This window comes from Hypanus sabinus, chromosome 19, assembly GCF_030144855.1.
Source record: "Hypanus sabinus isolate sHypSab1 chromosome 19, sHypSab1.hap1, whole genome shotgun sequence".
NCBI classification, from domain to species: domain Eukaryota; kingdom Metazoa; phylum Chordata; class Chondrichthyes; order Myliobatiformes; family Dasyatidae; genus Hypanus; species Hypanus sabinus.
In genome coordinates, this window is record NC_082724.1 from 56934333 (window position 1) to 56953318 (window position 18986).

An 18986-nucleotide genomic window follows, 5' to 3' on the forward strand; every position below is an offset into this window, starting at 1 on the left:
GGTTAAGGGGGTGAAAAGCAAGAACTTTTGTGACCGCCCACTTTTTTTTTGAGTTGGAAGGGCGGAGCTTTGTTCTCTTTGTTAATTTTAGTGGAACTGTGGCTGTGAGAAAGGCGTGATTGTAGTGTCAGGGGACGGTGTAGCGGAGAATCTGTGTGTACTGAGCAACTAGTCTGTTTTTTATATATTAAAAAAACACCACCCACCTCCCACCTCCCAGGGAGTGAATCGAGCTCTGGGCATCCACTATATTAGCAGCTGCTTCCAGATCAAAGGATAAAGGTAGGGCAGCCTTCGAGCTGGGACAATAGGGTTTGGGTTCCAATCTCAGCCCTGAAACTCTGCCCCCTCCCTCCCTTCTGATCACCCAGTCCCAATATTGTGTAGATCTGTTTAATTCTGCCGGAGGATGCTTTAGCTGCATTACAAGGTTATATAATGGAGTGTGTGTGTTGTGTGATTGCCGGGGCTGAGTTGCAGGGATCTGTAGATTATCGATGTTATATCCCAGGGAGAGACATTCTTGTTTGTGTGGGGGTTGGGGGGAGGAGGAGGTGTGGGGCTGAGAGAGTGGGATTTCTGCTGCAAAAGTAATGTGAAACTTTCAGGCCCCAGGTTTAGATTGGGAGAAATGTGACAGGCACTTTAAACCTGTGAGTTCGACAGAGAGGCCCCTCATGCAACAGTGAATCCAAGTGACAGCTGTAGTGTCAGAATGTGGATAAGCCATCCGATTGAAGGATAAGCCCAAAGGGCACTACGGTCATCTTCCAGCCTCCACCTGCTTCTGCTTTATCTGTTTATCCGCCTCTTCCCCTGGATTCCGATGATTAACCATTACTGGGGTCACTTTCAAAGACAGCACAATCAGCCAATAGCTCATTCAAGAGGGGACAGGAGAGAGGAAAATGGTCACTGCTCTCCCCACCCTTTTCCCTTCCCATCCCATCTCAGTCTCCGAAGAACAGCTTCAACAGAAGGAGCCTTTTATTAGCTGGGTGTTCGCACAAGCTCCAGAGGGCCTTTTCTTTACCCAGCCTCTGAAGCTCAATATGAGGAGTGTTTGATGTCTCTTGGGCCTGTACTCGCTGGAGTAAGGGGAGATCTCATTGAAGCGGATTGAATATTGAAAGGCCTTGATAGAGTGGACATGGAGAGGGTAGTGGAGAAGCTGAGGACTGGGGGCACAGCCTCAGAATATGACAACCCCTTAGAACAGGGATAAGGAGGAATTTCTTTTGTCAGAAGGTGGTGAATTAATTGCCACAAATGGCTATGGAGACCAAGTCATTGGGTGTATTTTAAAGTGGAGGTTGATGGGCTCTTGATTGATAGGGGAGTCAAAAGTTACGGGAGAAAGCATTAGAATGAGGTTTAAGAGGGATAATAAATCAGCCATGATAGAATGGTGGAGCAGATGTGAATGGTTTAATTCTGTTCCTATGTCTTATGAAGTCACCATGTCAGTCTTCGTTGCATGATAGCAACCCACCCTGGTATTCCAGTGCCAAAATGGGTCATATTGATGGGTAATTGATGGTCAACTTGGAGATGATGGGCCAAAAGGCCTCCTTCTCTGCAGTATGGCACTATGACTGAAGATTTACTGGTTGTGTCAGCTTTCCGCTGCCTGGTTAAACGGAAACCTTGTTTCCTCCTTCCTGAATGTAAACAATCCCATATTCTGAAGTTCGGGTATATTGTCATAGACGAGCAGGCTCAGAATATAAACACCATGAAAAACGGCTCTTTGTAGCAGCTGTGCAGTAGATGATAAACTCAAGTTAACACAATAAATTAACATAAGTGTACGTAATGTGCACAACAAGATAAAGACCATAACACCAGTGCAGGGAGGGGGATGTAGAGAGAGGGTCTGAGGCAATGTTGGGGCTTTTCATATTTGAAGGACTTGATGCCAGTGGGGACGAGGATATTGTTGAACACTGGGGTATGGGTCTTCAGGCTTCTGTTCCTTCTGCCTAGTGGAGGCATCAGGAAAAGGGCATGGCCCAGATGGTCAGGGTCCCTAATGACAGGTGTAGCCTTTCTGACACATTACCTTTTGTAGATGTCCTCAGTGGTGGGGAGAGCTATTTGTGATGGAACTGGCAGTGTCCTCTTCAATGTACTCTGAAAGTGCAACACGGGCTGAATTCGCTGCTCTCTCCCAGCTCGGAACAGTCCCATCCAGTCAATAACTTTCCCTGTAACCTACTCCCAAAAAAACTTCTCTGGTGCCTACCATCCTGCCTACAGCAACGGGAATGTATGGTAGCCAATTAGCCTGCCGGCCCAGATGCCTTTAAGATGAGACCAAAGCACATTTTGAATGACCTGCGTCACAGGGAGAACGTGCAGACTCCACAGCTTGAAGGCCGGCATCAAACACGGTAGACCTGTGAGGCAGCAGCAGTTCTACTAGCTGTGCTGCTGTCTGCTCGTGGCACTGCAGAGAAGACCAACGGAGTCCTTGTAATGTCCTGGCTAATGTTCATCTCTCAACTAATATTTGTGGAAGAGGGCAAAATCATTGTGGAGCTTGTTCTCTGCAAATTGGCTTACTTCAGTAATACTGAAAGCACTTGGCAGAGGCTGGAGTTGTGAAAATTGTTTTAGAAATGCAAGTTAGTCTTCTCTTAACCATTTACAATGTTAGTCTGAGCTGTCTGCACTCTGTTTAATCTGACCTCTGATTTGATCTGGTGGCAATCTGTTTTGCTGTGGATTGAGGAAAGAATACTGTATTTTCTCCATAGCAAAGGCAGCTGTAGCTACAGTCAGAATCTCTTTTGCCTTCGATAAGAGTGTGCATTGAAAGAGTGCCACTAGTTGATATCTGGAGGAGGAGGTGGAATCATATACAAGTACTTTTTCTAAGAGTAACATGTGCAAAAATGCTGGAGAAAGTGAGCAGGGTCCTGGTGAAGGGTGTTGGCCCAAAACATCAACACTTTGTTCCTCTCCAGAGAGGTTGCCTGATCTGCTGAGCTCCTCCAGCATTTTGCCTGCTTTGCTCTGGATTTCCAACATCTGCATTGACGCAGACACTAGTTCAAAGCTTAAAAGCAAATTTATTATCAATGTGTATGTACACGTCACTATATACAACCCTGTAGTGGGCATACTCCAATAGCTATAATATAATCAGTGAAAGACTTCACCCAATAGGGTGGACAACCAGTGTGCAAAAGATAACAAACTGTGCAAATACAAAAGGAAAGAGAAAAATAATAATAAAAAAGCAATAATTATCGAGAACAAGAGATGAAGAGTCTTTGGAAGTGAGACCATGGATTGTGGAAACAATTCAATGATGGGGCAAGTGATTTTGAGTGAAGTTACTCCTCTGGTTCAAGAGCCTGATGGTTTGGGGATGATATCTATTCCTGATCCTGGTGCTATGAGTCATGAGGTTCCTGTACCACCTCCCTGATGGCAGCAGCAGGAAGAGAGCATGAACTGGGTGGTGGGGTCCCTGATGGTGGATGCTGCTTTCCTGCTCTGATGCTCTGTGTAAATGTGCTCAGTGGTGAGGAGGGCTTTACTCCTGATGGACTAGGCCATATCCACACCTTTTTATAGGATTCTTCCTTAGTAGGTGAAGCATAGGAAGTCACTGCCCGAGTACAGAAAAATGGGCAAAGGGGTCAGCGTGGATGGGTTGGGCCAAAGTACCGGTTTCTGAGTATGTCTTTAACACTTGATGGTAACAACTTTTATGGTTGAAATGAACGTGACCTGTGGCGTTCGGACTGGCCTTGACTTGTTTATCTTTATTCCGCTCTCTGGTGCAGACTATCACTGGTAACGATGGCTGCTTCGAGCCTATTTCTGTGGGTGTATAATTAAACAGGCTGGAGCGGAGTTAGACAGATCAGCTAAAAGCTGCTTTAGTTCTGACAAAACTAAGGGATTATTTAAGACAGAGCTACAATTACAGTGCCAGGGAATCGGGGGAGATGGGGACTAGCTGGTCCAATTATCTGATATTAGCCAGACAGGGCTAATTTCCATCAGTCTCACAAACTCCATGGTGTAATCTAACTCTTGCTGTGTAATTGTTGCCTCCAACCTTGTATTCCTAAAGCTAAAAACAGACTCACTTATTCCATTTCCTTTGCAGGGTATCCATCAAATTACTCTAGTCTGGATGATTTCAACTCTCATTCCTGACACTTCTCTTGATAGCTACTCCAACAGGGGGCGTGTATAAATCATTAGGAGGGCATCTGAAAGAGTATCCACTCCACATCTGGGCACCACTCTTCAGGAAGGACTCAGCAAAGGTGAGAGGAAGGACTTGCAGGAAAGGCTGTGAATAGGAAGGGAATACTTAGGAATCTTAGATTTTGAAACTGAGGCTTTATAGCAGGGAGGGTCTGCAAATGTTGAAAATGAAAGGCAAAAGAAATAGGAAAAATGGTGCTTTTAGCTGTGAGAACTGTTTGATTGCAAGTTGAGCTTTGGACATCACCAAATGACACCTGCACACCCCAGCAAGACTGCTCCTAAACACAAGAGATTCTGCAGATGCTAGAAGTCCAGAGTATTTTAAACAAAATGCTGGAGGAACTCAAGATGGGTAGCAGCTATGGAAAGGAATAGTGTATACGTTTCAGGTGTAGACCCTTCATCGGTACTCTGCTCCTGTCCCCCTCTCATCTGCTGATCAACCCCTATTGATGCTGTCAGCTCCTGCTCACCCCTTCCTCCATTCACCACAAACTAGAGGGTCATCCAGACCTTTGCTGGTATCCCAACTCCATCTCCAATCCCACTTATTCTGCTGACCTCCATTGGCTCCCAGTTAAGAAGGCTTTGATTTTTGTCTGCACCTTCATGACCTTGTTGTCCATAACAGGACCCAATATTATTATTTGGCATCAGTTCATATCTGTACATTCCAGGAGAAGAATGCATGGTCCATTACTGTATGGAGGGTGGCACCCAGTTTGATCTCCCCATTACCCCTGACAACCTCTGCCTGTTCTCTGTGACCTCACACTCTCCCTATCGTTGTAACTACTTTCAGACTGATTGTGCCCCTTACTCAGTCTTTCCATCTGCCTTTAGACTTGTGCAGTTGCCAGTGTTCTCCTCTGAAAAGCAATGTTAAAAGCTTTCTCAAAAATTTTAATATTTATATCCTGCCTAATCTCTAAGTTTTGGGTGTGTAGTTTAGTGGGATCTGATGTAATTAGTGATTCCTATCAAATGAAAAGTAAATGTTGTGGTAGACTATGCTGTTGATGTATTGTGGGTCCTTGTGTTTTCTACTTGCTGATCTGTACTGAAAGAATAACTTAACCTATTTACATCAGATGCAGTTCTCCCAGTTACTCTAAAATCTAGTGATTAAGGTTAATGATCAAAAAGATGGCCATTCATTATTTAGATTCCAGTCCAATATCTGGTGTCTCTCTAGAATGGAGGACATTCATTCACCTTAGAATCCAAACTCCCCTCCTAAACCTCTTCCGTTGAGGTCTTCTAGGGGAGTCGGTGGAACTGACTAAGGCCAGTGATGTTTTCTCCAGGAGATGGGTGGTGATACTGGGCTGGTCTGTATTCTTGACTCCCTTCCAGCCAGTGCCTTGATTTATGGTATTAATGTGTGCATGTTCTTTCCATTAGATAATTCAATTAGTTCCAAATCTGTACAGAGCAGACAAACAAGGAATAGCATAAATCTAGGTCCAGGCTTCTGGACAATTTAGCAAATTATCCCTGTACAATACTGCTTTGTTTCCTGCCCTGGTGCAGGAGATGGTGTGCAAATTTCTGAGGCGGTCTAAGCAGCAAATAAAAAGGGAATGGGGAGAGGGAGAATGACTGACAAAAGGAAGGAGGCAGATGGGGGGGGGGGAGAGGGGTGACAGTTTGGTCAAGTTTGTTAGATGTGTCCCATGTCACTGAAATTTTTGCCCGGGGCCATAGCAATAGTGTAATGTGATATGGGTTGAATTGGATATATCACAGTCGTTGTGTTGACTGCTGCATTATTCCACTTGCCCTACCCTCCTTGTCAACTGCCTTCCTCACCTATAATTTGTCTGTCAAGTCAGATTACAATCTAAAATTCTGTGACCTCCTGAGGAAAGGACAGGTGTGGATTACTCAGCATTTTTCAGTGTTAGAGTGGTTTATTTTTCTGTGTTATGACAAGCTATCACATCCAATCTAACATAGATTAAAGATTAGCTTTATTTATCACAGAAACATACAGTGAAATGCAAAGCAACACTTTTTTTAAAAAAGGCTGGAGGATCTCGGCAGGTCAACCAGCATCAGTGGAAAAGAGCAAACAGTCGATGTTTCAGGCAGAGACCTTTCCTCGGGACTGAAAAGGAAGGGGGAAGATGCCTGAATAAGGTGGAGAGAGGGGAAGGAGGCAAGCTGGAAGGTGATGGGTGAAGCCAGGTGGGTGGGACAGGACCAGGACTGGAGGAGAAAGAATCTGACAGGAGAGGAGAGTGGATCATAGGAGAAAGCAAGGAGGAAAGGGAAGGACCGGGGGAAGTAATGGGCAGGTGAGAAGTAAAAGGCCAAAGTGGGGAATAGAAGAGGAGAGGAGGTGGGAAAAAGTTTACCAGAAGGAGAAATCTATCAGGTTGGCAGTTACCCAGATGAAATACAAGGTGTTGCCTCAGCAGAAGAGCAGGCCGTGAATCAACTCATAGGAACGGGAGTGGAAATTGGAATTAAAATGTTTGACCACCGGGAAGTCCCATTTGTGGTGGATGGTGCTGAAGTGCTTGACGAAGCGCCCCCCCCCCCCCCAAGTTTATGACGGGGGTCTCACCGACGTAGAGGAGGCTGCATCGGGAGCTCCGGACACTATAGACGACCCCAGCAGATTCACAGGTGGAAATGTTGCCTCACCTGGAAGGACATTTCAGGGCCCTGAATGCAGGTAAGGGAGGAGGTGTAGCACTTGGGCTGCTTGTAGGGGTAAGTCCCTGGAGGGAGATTAATGGGTAGGGACAAATGGGCAAAGGAATCGCGGAGGGGGGAGGAGGTAAAGACATGTTCAGTGGTAGGATCTCTCTGGGGATGGCAGAAGTTGCGGATGATAACGTGTTGGATGCGGAAGGTGATGGGTAAGGACAGCGGGAAGATGGGGTGAATGTGGAGGTACAGGAAATGGAGGTGTGGGTGAGGGCAGCATCAATAGTAAAGGGAAGGAAATCCTGTTCTTTAAGGGAGGAGGGCATCTCAGTTGTCCTCGAAGGGAAGTCATATCCTGGGAACAGATGTGAGGAAACTGAGCAAAGGAATAGCATTTTTACAGGAGATGGGGTGGGAAGAGGTATAGTCGAGGTAACCATGGAAATCAGTAGGCTTATAAAAGATGTTGATTGATAGTCTGTCTTCAGAGATGGAGACAGAGAGATCAAGAAAGGGGAGGGAGGTGTCAGTTGGACCAGGTGAATTATAAGGGCAGGGTGGAAGTTAAGAGGCAAAGTTGGTAAAATTGACAAGCTCGGCATGGGTGCATGAAACAGCACCAATGCAGTTGTCAGTGTACAGAGGAAGAGTTGGGGAGTATAACTGGGGAAGGCTTGGAGCATAGACTGTTCTACATGGCTGATAAAGAGACAGGCATAGCTCGGGCCCATGGATACCTCTCAGGTTTGGAGAAAGTGGGAAGAGCTGCAGGGAAAAATTGTTCCTGGTGAGGACTCGTTCCGCCAGATGAAGCAGGGTGGTGTGGAGGCGGATGGATTGGTTGTTTCTCGAGGAAAGAAGTGGGGTTTTTTGAGGCCTTCCTGGTGGGGACAGAAGTGTATCGGAACTGAGCATCCACAGTGAAAAGGAGGCAGTCAGGGCCAGGGAATTGAAAGTTACTGAGGAGAGCGAGGGCATGAGAAGTATCGTGAATGTAGGTGGGAAGGGATGGAACCAAGGGGGTAGAATGGAATCAAGGTATGAGGATAGGAACTCAGCAGGGCAGGAGCAGGCAGACACAATAGGCCTGCCCAGAAATGCATTGTTTGCATCAAATCAAATCAACAAGGATTGTGCTGGGCAGCTCGCAGGTATTGCATGCCTCCAGCGCCAACATAGCATGGCCATGACCCACAAGCTCTTACCCCATACTGCTTTGGAATGTGGAATGAAAGTGGAGCATGAGGAGGAAACCCACAGGGTCATGGGCAGAACATAAAAACTCCTCGCAGACAGTGGTGGAAGTTGAATGCCATCTTACACCTGTCGCTGTAAATAGTTGCGCTAATCACTACACCATTGTGCCGCCCCATTGCGCAGGTGCAATAAAAAGCATATAACACGAGGCACAATGCACAAAGGGAAAAGTAAATTCTATAGGAATTGCACAAGGAACAACGCTACAGCAAAATAAAACAAAGTTCATTGCTGTGTAAAGTGGTCATAGTGTGCTCAGGCACCATGAGGTAGATTAGATTACCGTGTGAAGACCATCCACACAGGACAGAAGCTGTCTTTGAAGCTAGTGTTTGACTGCTCTCAGGCTTTAGTACCTCTTGCCCAACATGAAGAGGGAGAAGAGAGAATGACCAGGGTAGGAGGGGTCCTTGATTATGTTGGCTGCTCCTCTGAGGCAGTGAGAAGTGTAGACAGCCAGTGGAAGGGACGGTGGTTTTCATGGGCCTTGTTTGCCACTAGCTGGTTGACCTTCTGGCTTAGGAGTGTGGTGTGGTTGGGAAGGGTTGCTTACAGATGTAATGTCTGAGCAGCAAGATGGTTGACTGAGTGAAGGCCCAAACTTGTCACATAGTGCAGGGTGGACTCTGTCTACCATTGCAGAATATCAGCCTAATAAGTGTGGAAGGTGGGGAGGTAAAATGGTCTCTCATATTTTCCCAGGTAACTGAGGTATGTTCTCTTTCAATATTTTCAAGAAGATCTCATGCCTATTTTCTGAAAACTTCCCATACTGTGGGCAAAAGGACCTATACTATGCTGTAATGTTCAATGTTCTTAATCACACACTGTGAAGGATTCAAATATTCAGACTCTGCAGGAGGTCTCAGAGGACACAAGGCTTTTAAAACTTGCCTGGTTCTGTTTAAGAGCAAAAGGGCCATTGATAAATTCTTGAATGATTTCATTGTAACCTCAGCTCCTTCATTCCCACCTGCCTCCAATAATCCCCCTCATTTGGCAAATATCTATTCACCTCTGCCTTAACATATTTTGCAAAGATGAATTCCTGGGTTTAAGACACCTGTGATGACCCCCCTCCCCCTCCCAATTGGCTCTCCTTGATCAAGTAATGAGCAAGAATTTGAAACTGGTGGTCGAACGGATGTTCAGAATAAAGCAACACACAAAATGCTGGTGGAACGGAGCAGGCCAGGTGGCATCTATAGGAAGAAGTACAATCGCCATTTTAGGCTGAGACCCTTCGTCAGGACTAACTGAAAGAATTTCCTCATGGATGTTCAGATTAGCTGTGAAGGAGCAGACTCAGAAGGCTGACCAGTCTTTACCTGTTCCATCATTCCTACTTTGGAGTCCCAGAAGAGGAGTTAACTTGGACCTCTTTACAACCCATCTGAATTGAAAATTAGGAAATTAAGTAGGGTTACAATGTATTAATATACCTGTCCATTTATAGTTATTTCTGTGGATGTGGCGTTGATATGAGGTGCCCTAGAGGGTCCGTTGGTGTTAAAAATCTGAAGCGTGGTATGACTCCTCTTCCATCACTTAGGAGGGGCATGGTCATGGGCACCCATTATGTGTATGAATCTAGAGGTGGGACAAAGATGGGGCTCTGTAGTCAAGTTGATTGTGAAGGGTTTGTGTGCTTTGTTAGTGTGTCTGAGTATCTCCTATTCAAAGTTCTAAGCAAATTTATTAAAGTACACATATGTCATCATAAACTACCTCGAGATTCAATTACTTGCAGACATTTACAGGAAAGTGTAGAAATGGAATAGAATTTATGGAAAAACTATAATAGACTGACTAAACAACCAATGTGCAAAAGAAGTCAATTTGCAAATAATAAAGTAAAAAATACTGAGAACAGATTGTCTTAAAGGTGAGTCTGGAGGTTGTGGAGTCAGTTCAGAGTTGAGGTGAGTGAAGTTATCCATGTTGGTTCAGGAGCCTGATGTTTATAGGGTAATAACTGTTGGAATGGGACCAAAGGACCCATCAGTGAGGAGGAATATAGACAAAAATCAGCTTCTGGGTTATGGTTACAGTACAGAACTTGGTCAAGTTATACACCATCTTGTAGTCAGCTCTGTCAAACCTCCCCTCATTTTCCTACCTCTAACCTATTCAACCTTGCCCCATAACTCAGGTCCTCAAGGCCTGGCAGCATCCTTGTAATTTTCTCTGCACTCTTTCAATCTTAATGATACATTTCCAGTAGGTACAGTAGGTGACCAGAGCCGCACACAATATCCAAATTAGACCTCACCAATATCTCACAACTTCAACATTACACCCTAACTGCTGTATTCAATACTTTGATTTATGAAGTCCAATGTGGCAAAATCTATCTTTATGGCCCTATCCACCTGTGACTCCACTTTCAAGGAATTATGAATCTGTATTCCCAACCCCTCTGTTCTACTGCACTCCGCAGTCCCCTGTCTAAGTCTTCCTCTGGTTTCTTCTCCCAAAGTGCAACACCTTACACTTGACTGCATTATATTACATCTGCCATTTTTTTTCCAACCAGTCCAGATCCTGCTTTAAGCTTTGATAGCTTCCTCACTGTGCACTAAACCTACAGTCACAAAATCATTTGCAACTTTTCTGATCCAAGGCAAGATGAAGTCTCCCTACTGATACAGAGAACTGCAGCCTCCCATGTATTGTTGATGTACAGTCAGCCCTCCTTATCCACGGATTCCATATGCGTGGATTCAATCAACCGCAGACCGGGAAAACCCGGAAGTTCTCTCTCCAGCACTCATTATTTGAGCATGTACAGACTTTTTTTCTTGTCATTACTCCCTAAACAATGCAGTGTAACAACTGTTTACATAGCATTTACATTGTATTAGGTATTATAAGTAATCTAGAAATGACTTAAAAGTACAGGCAGTCCCTGGGTTATGAATGAGTTCCATTCCTGAGTCCGTCTTTAAGTCGGATTTGAAGTCTGAACAGGTACATCTGGTATTATTTAGTATCAGTTAGTCAAATGTTTTTCTTAGTATATATTTTACCTTTTCTATGCATATAAAGCACTTAAGAAACATACATATTTCAATAATTTAACCACTGCGTTGCTTAGTAATAATTGTAGCTGTCATCGGGGCAGGGCCTTTCACATGCTTCATTAAAACTGTTCCGATTGTTGAATGACTGTAGCCTAACACTTTTCCAATGACCGATGGTGTTTCACCTCTTTCCGATCGTGTTATTACTTCCACCTTATTTTCAATCGCAGTTGTGATTACTTTCGTGAACAGAAACACTGCACATTCAGAGCTGCGTTGCCAGATCCTAATGTCCACCGCACGAAGACGTGTTAAATAAAGTCCGGCGTTCTGCTGGGTCCTAAAAACCACCGCGCTGATACATGTTAAATAAGGGACTTGAGCATCCGCGAATTTTGGTATCCGCAGGGGGCCGCGGAACCAATCCCCCGCGGATGAGGAGGGCTGACTGTATATAAATCACCCACTTGTGATGGGGGAAGAGACTGACTGACTGAGGGCAGGATTCTGGAGCTGGAGTTCAATCCTGACCTCTGGGGCTGTGCGGTGTGTAGACAATCTCCCTTTTTGCCCAAGTATTGGATGGGGCGGTGCAGCACAGTTTTGGCCCACAATGTTGTGCTGACTTCATAACCTACTCTAAGATGAATCTAACCCTTCCCTTCTACATAGCCCTCCATTTTTCTATCATCTGAGTTTGTTAAATGCCCCTAAAGCATATGCCTCTACCTTCACCCCTGTTAGGGTGTTCTGTGTATTTGCCACTCTGTAAAAATGCCTCTGTCATTGCAGGTTTAAATCCAGATCGACCTGAAATGTGACTACCCATTTCTCTCCACAGGTGATGGCCTTCACGTTTTGGCATCTACAATCTGTTTACTGATTTATTCACACCACCTCCAGTTGTGTCTATTGTTAGTCACTGTCAGCTCCAGCACCACAAGCAACTTGTCTCTCTTGGGCTCTGTCCGCAAGACAGAGGAAAAGTATTAGGCTGTCTGGCCCATTGAGTTCCTCTGCTACCCCATCATGGCTGATCTATTATCCCTCACAACCCCCATTCTCCTGCCTTCTCACCACAACCTCTGGTGCCCTGACTAATCTAGAACCAATCAACCCAGTCACGGACATAAACGAGAAAATCCTGCAGGTGTTGGAAATCCAAGCAACACACAAAATGCTGGAGGAACTCAACAGGCCAGGCAGCATCTATGGTTTTCCATAGTACAGTCAATGCTTTGGCAGGACTCGAGGAAAAATAGATGAGTAGATTTAAAAGGTGGGTGGGGGAGGGGAGAGAGAAGCGCAAGGTGATGGTGAAACCTGAAGGGGTGGGGGATGAAGTAAAGAGCTGGGAAGTTGATTGGTGAAAGAGATACAGGGCTGGAGAAGGGGAGTGATAGGAGAGGACAGAAGGCCATGGAAGAAAGTAAAAGGAGGGAGGAGCACCAGAGGGAGGCGATGGGCAGGCAAGGAGATAAGGTGCAAGAGGGGAAAGGAGGATGGGAATGGTGAAGGAGGAGGGGGAGGGCAGTACTAGAAGTCGAGGCTAATTTTGAGGCTACCCAGGTGGACTCATCACAACAGTAGAGGAGGCCATGGATTGACATATCGGAATGGGAAGTGGCATTAAAATGGGTGGCCACTGGGAGATCCTGCTCCTTCTGTTGGACAGAGCATATGTGCTTGGTGAAGTCTCCCAATCTAGGTCAGGTCTCAACGAGATATAGGCCGCCATACTGGAAGCACAGGATACAGTATGCGACTCCAACAGACTCACAGGTGAAGTGTCACCTCACTTGGAAGGACTGTTTAGGGCCCTGAATGATAGTGAGGGAGGAGGTGTACAGCAGAGTGTAGCACTTGTTCCACTTGCAAGGATAAGTGCCAATGGGGAGAGCAGTCATCCCCTCCTTTTTCAAAGAAAAGGTTTTCCATGTCTCCACCATCAATGCTGCCCTCAACTGAATCCCTTACATTTCACACACATCTGCTCTTACCCCATCCTCATGCTACCTTACCAGGGATAGGGTTCCTCTTATCCTCACCTACCACCCCACCTGCCTCCGTGTAAGCACATAATTCTCTGGAACGCCATCTCTGATGGGATCCCACCACCAGGCACATCTTTCCCTCCCCTCCTCCTTTCTCCCTTCAGCAGGACTCGCTTGCTACACTGTTCCCTTGTCCACTCATCCCTCCCTACTGATTCCTTCCTGGCACTTATCCTTGCAAGCAGAACAAGTGCTACACTTGCCCTTACACTTCCTCCCTCACCACCATTCAGGGCCCCAGACAGTCCTTCCAGGTGAGGTGACACTTCAGCCCTAAGTCTGTTGGAGTCATCTACTGTGCCCGGTGCTTCCAGTGTGGCCTCCTGTATATCGGTGAGACCCACCGTAGATTGGGAGACCACTTTGTCAAGCACCTATGCTCCGTCTGCCAGAAAAAGTGGGAACTCCCAGTGGCCACCCATTTTAATTCCACTTCCCATTCCGATATGTCAATTCATGGCTGCTTTGACTGTCGCAATGAGACCACACTCGGGTTGGAGGAACAACACCTTGTATTCCATCTGGGTAGCCTCCAGCCTGATGGTGTGAACATTGATTTCTCTAACTTCTGGTAATGTCCCCCCCCCCCCACCTTCTCTTCGAGCCTGCCCATCACTTCATTCTGGTGCTGCTCCCCACCCCCCTTTCTTCCATGGATGTCTGCCATCTCCTATCAGAGTCTTCCCTTCTCCAGCCCTGTATCCCTTTCACCAGCAATTTACTTCCCTCGCCCCCCCCCCCACTCCTTCCTGGTTTCACCTATCATCTTGTATTTCTCTCTCCCCTTCCTCACCTTTCAAATCTACTCCTCATCTTTTTATCCTCCAGTCCTACTGAAGGGTCTTGGACCGAAATGACAACTGTACTCTTTTCCATAGATGCTGCCTGGCCTGCTGAGTTCCTCCAGCATTTTGTGTGTGTTGCCCATCACAGACATCCCCTCTTGTTCCGTCTGCTGCCAATGAACCCTTTCTCTGTAATTTAAACATTCTCTTTTCTAACTTTTTCCAGTTCTGTTTTTGTTTACAGGTTATTAATGTGGTGCTAATAAAAGTAGACAATGCTGGAATCACTCAACAGATCAGGCAGCATCTGTGGAAAAGAAACATTTAATGTTTTGGGTCAGGGACATCTTGCCTGACAAATCTGTTGGGATAAGTTGAGGAAATAGCAGGCTGGATAGATAAAGGAGAGTCTGTTGATGATGATTGCTTGGCTCTGCAGGCCGTTGACGGGGTGCTACACGTGAGCCTTCTAAACAAAATTGGAACCCATGATTTTATGGGAAATATGCTAGCATGAATGGAAGATTGGCTGACTGGTAGGAGGCAAAGAATGAGAATAAAGAGTGCCTTTTCTGATTGGCTGCTGGCAACTAGTGGTGATCTGTGGGATTGCTTCTTTTCATGGTATATGTCAATGGTTTGGATAACAGAATTGATGGCTTTATGGCTAAATTTGGAGACCATACAAAGATGGGTGCAGGGTAAGGTGGTGTTGAGGAAGCAAGGAGTCTGCAGAAGAACTTGACAGATTAGGAGAACGGGCACAGAAGCAGCAAATGGAATATAGTGTAGAAAAGTATACGGCCATGCACTTTGGTTGAAGGAATAAATATTATTTTCTAAATGAGGAAATTCAGAATCCAGAGGTGCTTAGACTTGTAGATGACTCTGGCAAGATTCCCTAATGGTTAACTTGCAGGTTGAATTGGTGGTAAGGAAGGCAAATGCAATGTTGGCATTCATTCATTTCAAAAGAATTTGAATATAAAAGCAAAGATGTAATGCTGGGGCTTTTTAAGGCATAGGTCAGACCACACGGAGCATTGTGAGCAGTTTTAGTTGCCTTATTTAAGAAAGGATGTACTGGCACTGGAGAGAAGGTTCATGAGTGATCCTGGGGATGACAGGGTTAACATATGAGGAGCGTTTGGGTGCTCTGGGTCTTGCTGGAGTTTAGAAGATTTTGTGGGGGGGTTGGAAATCTCATTGAAACCTATCAAATAAGGCCTAGATAGAGTGGATGTGATGTTTCCAACAGTGGGGGGAGTCTAGTTCCAGAGGACACAGCCTCAGAATAGAGGGATGTCCATCTGGAAGGGAGATGCAGTGGAATTTCTTTAGCCATAGGGTGGTGAATCTGTGGAATTCTTTGCCACAGACTGTGGAGGCTTAGTCTTTGGGTATATTTAAAGCAGAGGTTAATGGGTTCTTAATCTTTGACACCCTTACTGGAAGAAGGCAGGAGAATGAGGGTGGGAGGCTTAGTAATCAGCCATGATGGAATGGCTTAATTCTGTTCCTATGTCATCTGGCTTTATTAGAGCTCGCTTTTTCAAATCTGATAAAGGAACTTGGACCCAAAACACTGACTGTTCTCCCTCCACAAATGCCTGTTGGTCTGCTGCATGTTTCCTACGTTTATGTTTTTATTATAAAATCCAGAAATGGCGGTATTTAATTTTGTTTGCTGATGTGAAAGCTAATTCTGACTTGCATTGTTAACGAGATTTCTCAGGATGGAACTGAGGGAAGTGTGAATCAAATTTAGCACAGATGTTCCCACACAAAGCATTGTGTTAGCCAGATTATTACAGTAACACTGACTGTATTTTTCCCACTGTTGAACCACTGAAAACGATTTTGTTTCTGGAATGAAGTAACGCTGGAGGGAGGATGCTTGCGGCGCCGCACTGGGCCGCGGGGGGCGGTAGAGGGGGAGGTCGCGGTTTATGGTGCTACGTGTGAGCGGACGATTGTCGCTGCTTCTTGTCAGCAGGAAGTCGGGGAGGAAGCATTCGGAAAACGGCGGCGGCAGCAACGGCAGTGGCGATGTTGGCGGGGTAAGTGGGGGTAAGGTAGCGGCCGTTGGGCACCGCACGGGGAGCCCAGCTCGCGTGCCTAAGTTGTACTCGAGGCGACACCCGCGGCCTATCGTCGGGGCGGTTTTTCACGCGGCCTCCGATGGGCCTGGCGTCGTAGGCCTCGCGGTCGCATTTCCTCAGACCCGTTCCCCTCCCCCCCACGCCCGAAAGCTCCGGTCTCTGCTCCGTTATCAATCTGTCTTCCCCACAACACACGGTCCCCACCCCCCGGGTCCTTCCAATTCCTTCACCCCGATCCGGGCTCCCTCCGGAGCAGCTCCGCACCTCTTCCCGTCCCATCCCGAATCTACCTCTCCTCTTCCCCCCCCCCCCCCCACGCCGCCCCCCTCATCCTCAATACCCGGTCATTCCATATTCCCCGCCCTCCGTGTTTTTCCAACACTTTTCTCCCTTCCCCCTCGTCCTTCCGACGTCCCCACCCCTCCGCCGGGGCCCTCCTAACTCCACAACTCTTTCCCCCCCCCCCCACTCCCCTCCTGGTCCTTCCAACTCCCCCCCCCCCCCAAAAAAAAAACTCCGGGTCCTTCCAACTTCCCCCTCTTTCCACCACTGGTCTGGCTGCTCCCTTTTTTCATTACATTGATCTGCGCTAATACTCTCTTCTGTTTCTTTCACAGTATGTGTTTTGTCTCTTGTAAAACTCTAGTTGACCATCAGGGGGTTACACTGTCTTGTTCCATTAATTTTCATTATGACGTGATCATATTGAGTGACTACTGAAACTTCTGTGTTGTCTGCAAGCCAGGTGGTCAATGGTGAACTCCATTTGCTTTGTGTAATGCGATTAGTTGGTGATGAGACAAAGCAACTTGAGCAAGGGCCTCTTCGCTGAAGTTGACCTGGACTCCAGGCTGTGAGTCATGGGAGCAGAATTAGTTTACTCAGTCCATCAAGTCGGCTCACCATTCCATCTTGGCTGAGTATCCCCCTCAAACCCCATTCTCTTGCCTTCTCCCTGTAACCGTTAACACACTAAATAATTAAAAAGTTTTCAACCTCTGCTTTAAATATACCCAATGACTTGTCCTCCACAGCCCCCTGTCGCAGTGAATTCCACAGAATCACTACCCTCTGGCTAAAGAAATTGCTCCTAATTTCTGTTCTAAAAGGATGTTATTTTATTCTAAGACTGTGCTCCCTGGTCTGAGACACTCCCACTACAGAAAACAGCCTTTGCACATTGACTCTAATTAGCCCTATCAGTAAGTTTAAATGAGTTTGCTGGTCAGCAGGTCCATGAGAGCTATTGCACGTTCTTTCTGATGTCTATACCCCCCCCCCCCTTTAATTGGGTCAAAATTCTGCTAATTCCTTTCCTAGCAGCACTATTACTCACTGTGTAGTGCTGATTTGTCTCTTAAGGGCATTTACGGATGTGTGATAAACGTTAACTTGGAGACATGAGACTGCAAATGCTGGAATGTGAAGCAAAAATTAAACTGCTGGAAGAAAGTTGTGTGCTGTGATGTTTTGGGTTGACACCCTGCATTAGGGCAGATTGCAGAGTGTATTATCGAGAAGTGAGACTGACTGAGGGATAGCTGGAGGAGGAGGAGGGGGCAGATGAAGCAAGGTGGGAGAGGAGGGGGTGGTAGGTTGAAACACAGCAAGGGCCAATGGGGAAGGGAGGAGGAAGGGTAGAGACAAGGCTGATAGGTGATGATGGAACATTGTGAATGTTAACTTGAGTGGAGCCCACAACCAGAGAGATTGTTTTTTCCAAATAAAAGTAAAATAGATATTTTTATTTAAGATTATAAGTAAATATAGCATATTTTAGTGGTCACAGTTAACCATGGGAAAGATGAGTCTTGATTTAATGTCGCAGTTGAAAGTCGGCATCTCTGCAGTGGTGAGGTGTGGTTCTGAATAGAGTGACTGAGAAAACTGGTGGAAATCCAGTCAGATGTATCTTATCATTTGATGTGGAGAAAATGCAGAGCTTTGATTTCAATACGAAGGCACCAAATTTTGCTTGCCCCCAGTGGCCTGTCTGTCATTGGTCTTGTTAAAATAAGATAAAGATCTAGGCAGAGTGCCAGACAGCTGAGAGAGATCAAAAGGCAGAATGCCTTTACATCTGCTCTCCTGTCATGTAAAGTCCTCTAAACCAACATCTAACACTAAGGACTGGGCTTTGGATTGTTAGCTAATGTTAATCTAGGCAATGTAAATACTGAGATTGGAAGTTCAATGATTATGCTTGTCAGATTTAAAGGTTTCAAAATCACGAAGTACAGAAATTTAATGATAATTGAATAAAGAACCAAGACAAGAAATGATCAGGTTGACATAATTGGAATGTGTTGCCTTAAAGCGGTGAAATTTTTTTAATATAAGGGAATTCCAACAGGAATTGAACACTAAAATTTTAAAGGCTTACAGGGTAAGCATAATAGGAATGATTAGATTGTTAGGATATATTTCTGCCTTTTCCTGTAGTGTTTTTGCAAAATCTGTCAGACATAAGTGGGTTTGATAACAACCATGAGAATGGGACAGTTCTTCATGAGAAACCTCGTGCTGTTTGCTGCTTGTGCTCTGGTTAGAAGGAGTAGACGGTAACCAATCACGTTGATGTCCTAGGCGTGTTTTCAGTCATTGGACTCACAGCACACTCCGGAGAATGTGAAGCTCTTGTCCAATGGCTGTCCACTATAACTATTTTGAGTAGCTGGAAAGACTGGAGAAGGTTTAGAGAAAGCATGAGTGAGGTATATGGAATAAAATGTATACATAAAGTAGACTGCAGAAAACATACCCATTATCGGAGTTGAATAGATGTAGGTTTAGGTAAAGAGTAAACAATTTGAGAGGTGATGAGTACATGGAATGGATGGCAGGAGAGAGTGGTGGAGGGAGAGCTGCTGACAG

The 18986-nt window shown here is 45.8% G+C and overlaps 1 protein-coding gene across 13 annotated transcripts in view; it reads left to right on the forward strand.

Moving 5' to 3' along the window:
- Positions 1 to 18986, forward strand: part of pcbp4 (poly(rC) binding protein 4) — an 86653-nt gene that overhangs the window by 44010 nt on the left and 23657 nt on the right. For 3 of the 13 annotated variants that reach the window (XR_009506851.1, XM_059944457.1, XM_059944469.1), the window contains exons 1-2: positions 6859 to 6916; positions 16004 to 16070. The exons of 1 other annotated variant lie outside the window; for it this stretch is intronic. Coding sequence is in view for 11 of the 12 variants with exons in the window: in XM_059944457.1 (XP_059800440.1) it covers positions 6874 to 6916; positions 16004 to 16070 (110 nt within the window). In the remaining variant the exon portion in view is untranslated. Of the gene's footprint in view, positions 1 to 107; positions 283 to 4126; positions 4290 to 6858; positions 6917 to 16003; positions 16071 to 18986 lie in introns of those variants that run through there. 9 more of the 13 variants (XM_059944463.1, XM_059944466.1, XM_059944465.1 and 6 more) reach the window with 8 other exon arrangements.